This window comes from Artemia sp. Qi Xiang Cuo, chromosome 12, assembly GCF_049724085.1.
Source record: "Artemia sp. Qi Xiang Cuo chromosome 12, ASM4972408v1, whole genome shotgun sequence".
In the NCBI taxonomy this organism is placed as follows: domain Eukaryota; kingdom Metazoa; phylum Arthropoda; class Branchiopoda; order Anostraca; family Artemiidae; genus Artemia; species Artemia sp. Qi Xiang Cuo.
In genome coordinates this window covers 61133062-61147827 of record NC_142805.1, presented here as the reverse complement: position 1 = coordinate 61147827, position 14766 = coordinate 61133062, and the positions used below count along the sequence as shown (strand labels likewise).

Below are 14766 nucleotides of genomic sequence, written 5' to 3'. Positions count from 1 at the left end.
ATAGCCTATAAAAATGTCTTTAGGGTGGACACAACCCCCCAGAGCCCATGGGCAAGGGTGGTAAGTTATACCCGGGGCATATAAGGTTTTTATGGAACAGGTAGTCGTATAAGCTTTCGACCAGATGGAGCTTATTTGATTGAATGTCGGAAGTTTTAATGCCCTTTGAAGGGAGGGCAATCAGCCCCCCCCCCAAGCCTATCATTTCCCAAAAAATATCCGATCGAAATCTTAGGAGAACTATTTTGTTCAGCCTAGTTGAAAGGTCTAGTAATTATGTCTTTGGGAATGTCAACCTCCCCACTGTCCTCATCAGGACAAGGGTGTAAGCTAGGCAATTCGTTCATTGTTTACACATAGTATATGTTATTGAGAAATATATGCATGTTTGAACTTAACTTTCCAAGAAAGCGAAGGGCATTCATATAAGCCTTTCAGAGAATGTTGAGGAGAGTGTTGAACTAAATCAAAACACGCTATTTGTATAAGTATTTTCAAAAGGGTGTAACACAGGAATAACTGAGTATATTAATTTAGAAAATTCAGGAAATGATATGGGAGATGATCAAACAGGCAATATTTGCATGCTACTAATACTACTACAACTGTAACTATTTCTACTACCGCACTACTACTACTACTACTACTAACAACTCACCGCAGCACCAAGTCGCCTGAGGCCAACACAGCTACGCACACTCCTCCTCCACCCCAATCTATTCAAAGCCCCATTTACAATATTGAGGGGAAATTTGAACTAAATCAAAAGATGCTATGTGCATGCACATTGCCAAGAGCGTGTCTCAAAAATTAGTTTAGATGTCAAGGTGGAATTTCCAAAGAATACTTACAGTGAAAGATCATCTCCCCAAAAGACAATGTGTGCACACTGCTAATACTACTGTTACTGCTACATTTGCTGCTGCTACTGCTACTTCTATTGCAACTACTTGTAAGGTTAAGAGCATTGAGATGAAAATCTCAAGAAATATATGAAGATACAAATTATCGAAAGGACATATCAGCAATGTCATAGAAATGGTATTAAGTTGGAACTTCCAGGGCTTGATGAGAGGGATGTTCTACTGACCAAAAGGCAAAGTGTTAATACTACTGCTGCTTTTCAATACTATTCCTACTACTATCAATACTACTACTGTGACTACTATTGCAACTATGCCTAAGGGTATGAAGGTGAAATTTTCAAGGAATTTTGAGGGGGGAGGTGAACTGAGTCACAACACGCTGTCTGTATGCAGGCTGTCAAAAGGGTGTAACAGCAATATCTTAGGAACAATTTGATATGTGAAGTTGAAACTAACAGGGCCTGTTGTGAGGGATGTTGAACTAATCAAAAGAAAATATTTGTATCCTAATGCTACTGCTCTAACTGCTGTAACTATTATTACTTATTCTATTACTACTGCTGCCACTAAAGCTTAGGCTACTAAAATTAGTTCTACTGCTTCTACTACTACTACTTCTATTAAAACTAAGGATATTAAAATGGAAAATTTTGGATCAATTATTCAATTTTCCTTGAAATTTTCTATTTTTTAGTCCAGTTGCCAGACGCCACACTGTCAGTGTCGCTAGTAGATTTTAATTCCTATCTTTCTATGTTAAATCATCGAAGATACAACTCTTAAGGGCTCGGCACACGTAGCCTCTCAGTGATCTCAGTGATTATTACCTCTCAGTGGGCAAATGATAGCAGTCCAAAAAAAATGCCCTGTGCGCGAGATTTCAAAACTAAACATCAAGGACACCATTAGTCAACTGCAGGTTATCATTAGTTGCATGATTAATCTCAACTTATTATTTAGATATTTTATTAATTTATTTTATTATTAAAGTTTTATTACTTTTGAATTTTTATTTCATTAGAAAAATTCATTAAGTTTTGAATTCTTTTATTATTAAATTATAAAGTTTTTTCATTATTAAATATTTAACTATTAATACCATTATTCAGATCTTTTGATGTTCCTGCTGAAGAGAAGGAAATAATTAAGGTTTTCTTTTTTCTTTTTTTTTTGATGATCACGATGAAATTCGGCGCCTTTTTTTTTAAATCGGCACCGATAACTAGAAAATTTTTCAAGCTCAAATCGGCTCCGAAAAAAGTTATGTGTGTTCTAAGCTTTAGTTACCCACTCTTAGGTAGAAACCGCGAATCTCGCGAAGTTCTCGCTAGTGGGTATATCTTTTTCCAGTTGATTGAGAACCCTGTCAACTTTGCGCTTGTCAAGAGGGGATACCGAATGCTGCCAAATGGGACGTCACGGAAAGGCTCAACAGGGTTGTGAAAAAACAGAAGAAGTTTCTCCGGAGAGGGAGGGGAGTCCTTATATTTTTGTCCTCTGAACGTCTTTGAGAAGTAGTGTTTAGACTTCTACCAAACTTGGTGAAAAGTAATAGTTGGGTAATTGTCCTAGTTTTGTGGTGTACATACCTGATTTCGCTTTTGCTGGAGATATAAGCCCATTTGTTCTCATGAGACTCCTTAAGGCCTTTACAAGAACGAGTTCCCATGAAAGAAGTGTTAACCTTCAGATTGGGGGGGGGGAAGTAACTGCCATCCTGATTACGTGCCTTATTTTAAGTGTGGGTGAGAAAAACTGCTTTTGTTTATTATTTATTACTTTTTTAGTCGTTCGTCTTGCTAACTGTATGTTTACCATGCAATTAGCATTTGAATTTCATGGTTACTCACGGGGTAATTTACCAGTTACCCCTTTTAACATGTAGGCTACTGAAAGACTATTGGACTGATCTGGGGCCTTAAAAGCTCACTTACAAAATTTTATCACAGAACAACGGGTAGCATGATAACATGGAGACTAATAAAAGAAAGTCTTCTAGACCCACTAAACACAGCAGAGAAACCGTAAGGGCTACCCAAGACATTTATGTCAAGTCAATGATTTCTTATAAGATTAAATAAGGACTTTATTCCAAAAAAAGACCTAAAAAAAGCCCTTAGCCCTCCTTAAGCTTAATGATGAATCAATTGGCTGCATAAGTATTCTTAGTCTTAAAAAACTTGAAATAACTTCGGGTTTCATGTCCATTGCTTTTTAAATGATTTTGTTTTAAGTAGTCAATACCTATGTCGAAGTTTCTTTAGAAAAATTTCATCCATTGTAACACTATAATGAGGCTGTAGAAATAAGTATGAACAATAATAATACTGACCGTCGTATACTAATACTAATACTGATATTATTACTAATACTAATATTATATACTAAAAAATACTAATAGTAATTATAAATACTGACCGTCCTTTCTCGGTGCTTCTGAATAAATGCTTTAATACAAGAGCAATGTATTAGAAATATTTTCATTTTCTTAGTATAATGCTATGAGAATTAAAGGTTTCATTTATTCGAATTTTCTTTGAAAAATAAAATTTTGGGTTCAACTATTTTGAAAGGCAGATGATAAATAAAAGCCTTTTAATTGGCAATTGCAATTTGTTACACTGTAAAACGGTTTCCACCAGTTTAGGCCCTAGATTTTCAAAAATAATTTTTTGGGGTATTTTCATTGAAAAGATCGAAAAAAGCCCAAACTGATCCCTCTCCCATAGATTTTGAAAAATGCTTTTTTGTATCTTCATTTTAAAAAGCGCAAACAGCCTTGTCCCTATATTTTCGTAAATTGGCACCCCTGGCCATAGTCCATAGTCGAACTAGTGTAAGGAGTGGACCGTAAAAGGGGTGGTAGTGCCTGTCCTAAATAGAGTCATTTCAGCTCGTTAATAGTTCTGACATCGTCCTTTGTTTTCGTTTGAAAATAAAAATCTAATTTATTGAATAATCGAACGCAAGAGGATTAGTAATTATAAAGTACAAATTTGACACAAACTTCAAGTAGTGAATTGAAATATCATAAAACCAGTTACAGGAGAAATAGATTTGTAATAATTAAACAAGAACTTTTTTTATTAATGTAATCTGCATCCACAATACTATTTACGTCCTTAATAATTTATCTGAATCATTTATGACATCCATAATATAATCTACATCCTTAAGATAATGTGCAAGGAGGTCCTACTAAAGCTTATGTTCTTAATAGGGTAAACCAAGGCCGTACCCATGATTTTTGTTTGAGGGGTTATTTTTCTCAGGGGGGAAGGGGGGCGATACAAAAAACGCATTACAAATTTGTTTATATTCATCTTTCTTACATTTTTACGAGTCGAACAAACATTTAGGGTGGGGGGATCAAACTCCCTAACCTCTCCCTGGATGCGGCCTTGGGGTAAACAAAGTTGTTAAATTAAAATTGTGTTTAATTGAATTGTCTGTTAGGCAAGAATTTTCACAGAAAAGCTTGTCATAGTGACACATTTTCTAGAAAAATATTTAGGTGTTTTCCCAAGACAAGATAATTACAGTAGTTCATTCCTTATCTTATGGAACATCGTCCTCAAAATAATGATTTTCTTGACTATTTTTTAGTTTGGTCTGTGCTTGACTCCCGTAAAAAAAAAAAACATGTCAAAAAGGTCATCTTTGTCTTCGAACTCGGAATCGGAGAAGAAATTTGACAAACCACTTCCGTATAATACTGGCCAGACTGACGATGGTAAGTGTAGATTATGCAAAGTCGTATCTAGCAGAGGGGGTGTTTGGGGTTTCTGCCCCCCCTCTGAATTTTTTTCCGACTTGTGAAGACGTTACAGAATTCATATGAACAAATTTTTAATGCGTTTTCAAAGTTTTTTAACCCCTCCTGAAAATGCCCCCACCGAACAAAAATCGCGGTTATGGCCTTGAGTTATTGTTTGATTTTCTGTTATATTTTTTGTCTATGTACTTAAAATACTATATATTAGGTAAGCTTACACGATTAATAAACGTTGTCAATAATATTTTTTGATGGTTAAGATTTGTATCTGTAGATTGTAATTAAAAAAAAAACTTTCTCCATGTCTGTCTGGATGACCGCGATTGGGGAGGACCACGGTGCCTCAGTCGCTTCCTTATCAGATGTTCATAGTCAAGTTCAGGTAACAGAGTCAGGTGTGGCCTCTTTGACCTGTTTTTGTGTATTGTGAGCATTCCATTCTTTTTCTGTAAGATTGATTTTTTTTTTAATTCTATAAAATAAGCTTTTTAAAGAAAAGTAAAGAGCAACATTAAACCAAAAATGAGCAGAAATAAGTCAAATAATTTTTCAAGGGTAAGACTACCGGAAATCACCATTAATAAATAAATGAAACCCAAAACGAACATAAATTAAAATAAATAACCGAGCCAAACTCAAAACGAGCAGAAATTAGCATGACTAGGGCTGACGTCCCTCGTGCCTTATGAAGACCATAACATAATTTGCACTTTACTGAAAAAAAAAAATTTTAATTGACAGTTTAATATACATATACCGATATTTAATCCTTGAAGTCTTAATAATTTTTATTTATTAAAGATAAAAACTGTAAACATTTAATATGTTTGTTTTTTTTCAGTAATGGGCAAAATTATGTTCTGGTCTTCAGAATTTCCAATCGAATTAGCTCCTTTAAAAGTTTATCTGATATTGCTATCTATGATACCACTACGCTGCCTATGATATTGCTTATATGCCCTTTTACAAAACCTGCTTGCATATAGTTTTTTTTTGTTTAATAAACGTTCTCTAAAAGTTTTACCTTAATACCCTTAGCGTTTTTAACTACAGCAGTTATAGTAGTAGAGTACGCATAGTGCCCTCTGCTTAGTTCAAAATTCGCCACGACTTACCCTGAAAAGTCCAACTTTAAGGTAAGCATTCGATGAGATATTGCTCTGTCAGCCTTTTGACAATCTACATGTTCATAGTTAGTTTTGATTTAGTTAAACATCCACCTAAATATTCCTTGAAAGCTTCACCTTAATATCCTTAGCTTGCGTAGTAGCAATATTTGTGGTAGTGGTAGTAGCATTAATAGCAGTGTGCGCGTAGCACCTTTGGTTTTCATCAACATTCCCCTCAATATACGCTGAAAGTTCTCAGCTTAATACCATAAACCGTTCCTGAAGTATTGCTGATGCGTCTTCTTGACAACCCGTATCTGCATAATGTGTTTTGATTTAACTCAGTACTGTTTCAATATTCCACAACAAGACCTGTAAGTTTTCAGCTTTACACACCAGAACGTCCCTCAAATATTACTGATGCACCCTTTTGACAACCTCCAACCTGTCGTAATTCAGTTCAATTTTCTCCGTCAATATTTCCTGAAAATTTCACCTTCATATCCTTAGGTATAGTTGTAATAGCAGTAACAGTAGTAGTAGTACAAGTAGTTCTAGTAGTTGGACTAGTAGTAATATTAACAGTAATAGCACTAGTACTAGTAGCAGCAGCAGTATTAATATAATGCCTTTTGGTCACTTAAGCATCCCCACCATCAACCCCTGGAAGTGTCAACTTAATACAAACAGCCGTTGCTATGACATCGTCGATATGACCTTTTGATAACCTGTACATTCGTAGTTTTAATTTAGTTCAACTTTTTTTTTTTTTAGGAAAAGATTCCTTAAATGTTCATCTTAATACCTTTTGCCTTACAAGTAGATGCAATGGAAGTAGTAGTCCGAATAGTAGTAGCAGTAGTAGTAAAAGTAGCAGTAGTAGTGGTATAAGCAGTAGCGTACACATATTGCCTTTTGGTCAATTGATCTTTCCCTTTCAGCATTCTCTGAAAGTTCCAACTTAATGCCCAAATCCATACCCAGTAGTAGAAGAAGTAGTAGTAGTAGTAGTAGTATGTATTAGTAGTAACAGTAGTAGCAGCAGTATTAATAGTAGAAGTAACATGTAAATGTTGGCTTTTGGTTAGTTGAACATCCCCCTTATGATACCCTGGGAGTTTCATCTTGATACGGTAAGCCGCTCCAAAAAAATTGCTGATACACCCTTTTGACCCCGCTGTTGACACACTTTTCGTCTTAGTGCTCTTAGCCTTACAAGTGCTCTTAGCCTTATGATACCCTGGGAGTTTCATCTTGATACGGTAAGCCGCTCCAAAAACATTGCTGATACACCCTTTTGACCCCTCTGTTGACACACTTTTCGTCTTAGTGCACTTAGCCTTACAAGTGCTCTTAGCCTTATGATACCCTGGGAGTTTCATCTTGATACGGTAAGCCGCTCCAAAAACATTGCTGATACACCCTTTTGACCCCGCTGTTGACACACTTTTCGTCTTAGTGCTCTTAGCCTTACAAGTAGTCACAATAGAAGTAGTAGCTGCAGTAGTTTTGTAGTAGTAGTAGTAGCAAAAGTAGCAGTGGTAGTAATATTAGTAGTAGCATGCACATATTACCTTTGGGTCAATGGATCCTCCCATTTAAGCATTCTCTGAAAGTTCTAACTTAATAGCAAAATACATTCTTGAGATACGCCTTTGACAATCTGCATACACATAGCGTGCTTTGATTTATTTCAAGTTTCCCCTCAATATTCTCTCATATGTTCACCATGAGACGCTTAGCCTTAATAGTACCAGTATTAATAGCAGTAGTAGCATGTACATGTTGCCTTTGGGTCAGTTGAACATCCCCCTCTTGATGCCCGGAACTTTCCTCTTGATGGGGTAAGCTGTTCCAAAAATTTGTTGATACGCCCTTTTGACAATCTGTATGCACATTGCATGTTTTTGATTTAGTTCAACTTTCCCCTCAACGGTTTCTCAGATATTCATTTCGATATCCTTAGCCTTTTTAGTACTCGCTACAGAAGCAGTCGTTTTAGCGTTACTAGTGGTAGTAGTAGTAGTAGTAGCGTGCAAATATGGCCTTTTTGGTCAATTGATCATATCTCTTATTATTTCCTGAAAGTTCCAAATTAATATACTCAGTCATTCCTGAATTCCCCTCTTTTAACAACCCGTGTGCATATAACGTTTTTTTATTTAGTTCAACACTCCCCTCAATATTCTCTGAAAGGCTCACTTGAATGCTTTTCGTCTTTTTGGAAAGTAATGGTCAAACATACCCATCTTTCTTGTAAACAATGGACGAGTTGCATAGCTTACAGTCCTTGCCCTGAGGGCAGTGGGGGGAAAGGGGGTTAACATCCCCCAAGACATAGTTACCGGACCATTTAACTATAAGGAACAAAATGGCTATCTCAAAATTTTGATTAGATGTGTTTAGAGAATTAATGGGCTTGGGAGGAAGTTTGCTTTCCCTCCAATCACTTTTGACAAAACCGTAATATTATGATTATTTGCGTAAGATATCAGGTCTGGTAATGAGACTAGTGTTTTTGTACGGTTGGTATAAGAGTCGTGTGATTATTTATCAGTTTGGTGCGACATATGTATTGTATCAAAAGTTGCATCCTAAGTTGAAGGAAAAGGCGTACCCCTGATTAAATCCATTTCCCCCTGTTTTACGGTTTTTCTGAGCAGGCCTGCTACTGAGACTAGAAATAAGCCTTTTTTTCTTGTTTATTATATAAATTTATGTTTGAAAAGCTTTAGTTGGTTCTGTATCTCTGTATTAATTTTCTTTTTAAGGTTATTTATTCCAGTTGTTGTTTGTTTTTGTCCGGAACCTGTATTAAAGCTGTTTTTCTTATCTTTCCTTCTCCTTTTTAGCCTAATATAATCCGTTTGTTGTAAAAGTGGGTGATCACCAACGTCAGACAGCGTTGGTGATTTTTTCGATGCAATCCTTTTTGCCTGCTCTTGATTGGAATTTTCCCTGATTTGCCCTGCTCTTGACTGGATTTTAGCCTTAGTTGTATCCCTCGACATAAAACCTCGATCGGTAAATTCAATTTAAATTAAACTTCCTTCCCAAAACTACATGATTCCTCATGCATTGCCAGTTTGATCCTGTTTTGATGGATTTATCCCCTCTTTCAGAAAACCCCTCCCACACAAAGAACGACTTCCTGTGCACGCGCTTGAGCTATACTAAACAGTCGTCCTTTTGCTATTTATAAGCGAGGATGTCTGCGGTTCTTGTCCTGCTTTCTATTAGATTCCAACCTAAATAAAGTGTCATCTTTCAGAAAAAACTGTGGACAAAATGGACACGGAAGATCCCAAAAAGGAAAAGGTAAGTTTTTTTTTTCTTATTCAGTGATATGTGCTAAGGATTCACGTTTTTGGAAACTTAGTTTATTTTTTTCCATGAACGTAAACAGTGACATTAAAACTTAAAGCGAATCAATTTCCCCAGATTTAGGCACGTATGTGGAATTTTTTGGATGGAGGTAATAAAAAACGTTTGTTTTTGTAATTTGAATAAAGAAGCGCCAAGAAATTCTGGAAAATGATATATATATATATATATATATATATATATATATATATATATATATATATATATATATATATATATATATATATATATATATATATATATATATATATATAAAATGATATGAGTTTTCAGTAAAGCGCTAGTTTTTAAAAATTCTACGAATTGGGGAAATATTACAAGTCGCCAATCCGACGCCATTGTTTCGGGCTCTTTTTCAAAATTTATGTAAATTTATTTTCATAATAACATTTTATTGTTAAGATTAATCGAAATAGCGGTTACCTTTCCTAAATCAGATAGAAATGTAGATTTCCCTAACAAGTCAGTTTTTATTTTTCTCAAAAGGCATGTTCAAACTTTTGATTTCTATGGGCAATGATTCGCTCTTATCAAGGTAAAAATAATTTCCCTTGCTCTTCCATAATAAAAGAATTTTTTGTCAAAAAACGGACTAGTGGCATGTTAATGTTATTGTTGGTGCCACGAGTTACGGTGTAAGATAAATAGTTTCGTGTTCTGAAGTCGCTCGTTCAAAATTAATTATGCAATCTTTTGCAAAGATGGAAGAGTAATTTTAGGTAGGGATGACGATACCCTCCCTTGTATGTGTTCGCTCTGGTACCTCTTGAAAGCTATAGTCTAGTTACAACACTGATAATGCAGAGTCACTTCCAGAATTCTAATCTCAGATTGAACTACGAGGGGACGGTCTATTGTTTGTAGCCTACAACAAGAAATATAACACAGACATATCAATAAAACAGATTACATAGACATAAAAATAACCCACAGCAAAAATTTTCAGAGGGGGGGGGCATTTCACGGAAATGTAGGATGCAAGGATTTTTTCATTTTTTAAAAACGAAGATACAAAAACATTATTTTCGAAAACCAATGGGGGGGGGGGTAATTTTTTGAAAATGCCGAAAAGAGTATTTTTCAAAAGTTAGGCAGGGGAAGTAGAATCTAAGCCCCTCCCCGCGGTTTTGCATAACACGATAATTTAAAAGCTTTTCCTTTTTGAAGGAGAGGAAAATATGTACCCCCCTAGTTTTCCTTTTTGATTTGCTACAGTGATGCTTTAATTAAAACTACTTATAATTTTGTTTTAATTATGCTTTAGTTATAAGTGATGCTTTAATTACAACTTAAAACTGGACTTAACTCTGAAAAAATAAATATTCATAGAAAGAATGAATAGCTAATACTAGGTTAATTATGCAACTGAACTTTCAATTAAAATCCATAATCCAGTAGTTAAATAATGGTAACGCATTGACCGAGATATCAATCAGGTAGAGTGAATGAAATTCACATCGGGTTACAGCTACAAATTGACCTTTAGTCAAAATCCAGAAGTCAAACCTGAAACATTAAATTTGTGTATACTTTTGTGTGATAATTATGAGGCATTCGTGGACTTTAGATAGAGAGACAGATGAAGAGGATCCCCAAAAGGTACTAGATAAAGGCCGTATTCAGGAGAGGAGTTAGGGGTTTGACCCCCCCCCCTGCCGAATGTTTGTCCAACTCGTGAAAATGTAATAAAAAGGCATACACACGTATTTTAAAGTTTTTTTTTGTCTCCCCCCCCCAGAAAAAAAAATACAAACCTGACTAGATACTTCGTTATTCATTCTTGAAAAGGTCATTGTTGTTTTGTCTCTTTATAAGGGAATTGCCTATTCAAAACAAGTTAGTAAAAACTGGCAGTTGTGAGCAGCATTGCCCGATCTGGCACATTTTTGTGGCAGGGGTGCTTAAATAGATATTATAAGTCAGGTTTAGCAAACGTGTGATGCTGAAAATATTTTCTGTCTCATTTGAGGAACAGATTTGTTTCTATAGGTTTCGTACGTGCAAAATAAAGATTGTAAAAAGGTCATCACAGGCGAATGCACTTTGGAGGGAAGGAGTGGAGGCCGGTACTTCAAAATGCCTTCCCAGGGGATCATTTAGACTCTGGATATATTTGACACTGGATACATTTCTGAAAGTTTCATTTCCCTAACTTGGCTAATTTCCCAGACAGTTTCATTCACCTAATTTGGCTAATTTCCAAGATCGACAAAAGCCCCTAATTTAGAATCTGACGCTTTTTTCAAAAGCGATCTTTTGAAAAGTTAAACCTTCGGTGGTTTTTTCCTAGTGCAAATGGTGTTTTTTAGGATATTTTCGCTTATAAATAGTAAAATAATTACTATTTTAAATATGATCTTTGGTACATTTGCACTAGACCATCTTACACTAGACGACTGTTTTAATACCGTAGTAAAGATTGATGTAAAATGATTAGGCTAAACCATGAATTCGTCAAATACCAATTGAGATGACAATTTAACTGTTTAAATTATAAATAGCAAATTCTTATTTATCTCATTCGTCAAAGGGCATTGCTTCACTTATCCCCCTGACTGATTAATATAAAGCCCGCTATAAGTATTCACACAATTTTCTATAATAACAGAATTTGTCCCTACCCCCCCCCCTAATTGGCACTTTTAATGCTATATAATAGAAACCTCAGAACAAAAATATAAAAATAAGGCAACATCAATCAGCCAGAGCGGGCGCACACCCTCACCCTGAATTTTCTGCCCGACTCATAAAAACGTAACAAAATAAATATAAACACATTTTGATGCGCTTTTTAAAGTTTTTTTTTATGGTTTATGAATTAGTGGTTAGGGGTTTGACCCCCTCCCCCCGCCGTATTTTTGTCCAACTCGTGTAAGCGTAATAAAAAGGCATACACACGTATCGTAAAATACATTTTTAGTATCTAAGTGGACTGTATTTTTATCCATTAGGGGGAGGGGATAAAGAGAAGCAGTACATTTTTTTAATGAGATCTGCCATTATTAATTAATTTATCTGCCATTAGTACAGAAGTAGAACTTTGATTAGCGCACATCAGAATTATAACTATTTTTATTTTTAAATTCATTAATTCTTTTTCCTGTTTTGCAGAAACTCAAATACCCTCGGTCAGTATTTTTCATCGTTGTCAATGAATTCTGCGAGCGGTTTTCTTACTATGGAATGCGAAGTAAGTGTTTTTCTCTTTCGTTTGTGATCATATTAAACCGTCGCATGGAATGGCTGTTTGAATTCTTTGCCAAAAAGCCAAGGACACATTCAAAATGCTTCATAAAACTAACTGGTTTATTTTGAATGTGTCATTACGGCTTGATAAGAACAGTGCATTAATGCATCCTTATTTAGGAAGTCTAAATTATGGAGCTTCAGGGGGTTTTATCTTCCCCTTAAACAACTTTTCAAGAAACGTGAGGCTTATTTCCGCTAACCTAACTGAAAGTTATAAATAGCAATTTAACTAGCAATCATAGTTCCGCCAGCCAACAGGAAATACTCGCTGACAATTTGTGAAATTTTTCTTATAATTAATTAAAAAAAAATTCCGAAAAAGTAAGTTTTTTAATGAAAAGTAAAGGCCATATTAAACTTAAGACCAGCAGAAATAAAAATCTATCATAATTCAAGCTCAAAACGACCAGAAATTACTATTAAAGAATTAATGAAACCCAAGACGAACATAACTAAATAAACAGTCATAGCAAATAAACATACGGCAGCCACCATATAAATGAATAAATAAATCTTAAAGCGAGTAAAGCTTCAATTGAATATGCAACTCAAGCTTAAAACGAACAAAGATCACTACAAACAAGAGTGACCTACTGTCCCATTCCCCAACGGTAAAAGTATAAATCCCATTGCGTCATTGGCGTTTTACTGAAAACAAATTATAGTACAAAAATTTTCGGGTAAGGTTTATATTAACAGACTAATCAGATAGATAAAAAAAAACATACCACTAGCATCAGAATTTCATCCTGAGTCCAAACATAACACTCATTTCTGTTTTTGAAATGACAAGTTTTAAAAAAACAATTTTTTTTAACTGAAAGTAAGGAACGACGTTAAAACTTAAAACGAACAGAAATTATTCCGTATATGAAAGGGGCTGTCCACTCCTCAACATCTCGGTCATTAAGCAAAAGTTTTTTATTGTTTAAAAAAAATTAGATTGGATTGCTGTCAAACTTTAGCGCAAAGAGCGAGGTGTTGAAGAAGGGACAGCCCTTTTGATATACAGCATAATGTTGTTCGTTTTAAGTTTTAATGTCGTTCCTTACTTTTTGTTAAAAAACTTGTTTTTTTTTATTTAATCACTGTAAATAACACTTCCAGGCTTAATATATTTTTTAATAATAGGAAAAAAAAGTTTCCCTGTTTCTTTGGAGGTCTTCTTGGCCATCAGTCAGGGGTACAATATTTTTTTTTTACTCTCTCTCTCTACGTAAGTTTGACTTAAGACGCGCCGCACTCGCGCCAACAGCGTTGCGACACTACGGTGGCGGTCAACCAGGCTTTTTATTGGCAGCATTCAGTTGATGCGCCGGCGTGGCGTCAAGGTCTAATCCAAATTTATACCACTAAATAAATTAGGTCACTTAGTGGTTTTTGGTGGAATAGAGAGAGAGCAAAAAAAAATATTGTACCCCTGAATGATGGCCAAGAAGGCCTCCAAAGAAACAGGGAAACTTTAATTCCTATTATTAAAAATATATTAAGCCTGGAAGCATAATTTAAAATGACAAATGGGGAGCTTATAGTACATTGTCCAGCCATGGATATACTAATTACCAAATCAATCATTCAGCCAATTTTGTTGATCCACAGGACTGTTCCATTCATACTCAAAATATAGAAAGTCTGTGGAGACACTTCAAAAAGCACTCTAAAAGACCAGGGCTACAAACAGCATACATGGAGCAGTATGTGTTGCACTTCTTATTTCTGCAAAATTTTGAGCAAAAAGACTGACATCATAATTTTTTGATTGAAGCTGCAAAGCTCTATCCCACTGGAATCAATAGGGCCCCTAGAGCACCAGTTAGTGACACCCTAGTGCATCAGAAAGTGATGATGAAGAGTTAGATATGAGTGATCAGTTTGTTTACATTAAGTGCTATTTATCTGATATTTATAAAACTGTATATGTAGCTGTCATAAAGTGTTTGTTTTTATGAAAGAAGTTTTGCTGTTTTTAAAGAAGCTTAGTAGCAATTTTGAAAATAATTTGCAACAGAAATGAATGTCATATTTGGATTCAGGATGAAATTCTGAAGCTAGTGGTAAGTTTTTCCCAAAAAATTAATAATTCAAACTGTTTAGTAATTCTCAAAAACTGTTTAGTATATCTCAAAACAAATCACTGCTCAACAATATTTAGTATTTTTCATATCAAATCACCACTCAACAAGATTTAGTATATTTCAATTCAAATCGGAGCTTTCAGCAAAATTTAGTATTTTTCAAATTGAATCGCCGCCATGACGTTTCTGTGAAAGAACGGGAAAATTGATGAAACTTAAAGAAGCTTAGAAGTAATTTTGAAAATAATTTGCAATAGAAATGAGTGTTATATTTGGACTTAGGATGAAATTCTGATGCTAGTGGTATG

The 14766-nt window shown here is 35.0% G+C and overlaps 1 protein-coding gene across 3 annotated transcripts in view; it reads left to right on the top strand.

The window, feature by feature from the left end:
• The first annotated feature begins 4457 nt into the window (after positions 1 to 4457).
• Positions 4458 to 14766, top strand: part of LOC148946368 (solute carrier family 15 member 2-like) — a 66180-nt gene continuing 55871 nt past the window's right edge. For 2 of the 3 annotated variants that reach the window (XM_089098411.1, XM_089098410.1), the window contains exons 1-3: positions 4458 to 4599; positions 9022 to 9068; positions 12246 to 12324. In XM_089098411.1, the coding sequence (XP_088954537.1) occupies positions 4509 to 4599; positions 9022 to 9068; positions 12246 to 12324 (217 nt within the window). In that variant the 5' untranslated portion in view covers positions 4458 to 4508. Of the gene's footprint in view, positions 4600 to 9021; positions 9069 to 10635; positions 10734 to 12245; positions 12325 to 14766 lie in introns of those variants that run through there. The other variant, XM_089098412.1, reaches the window with a different exon arrangement.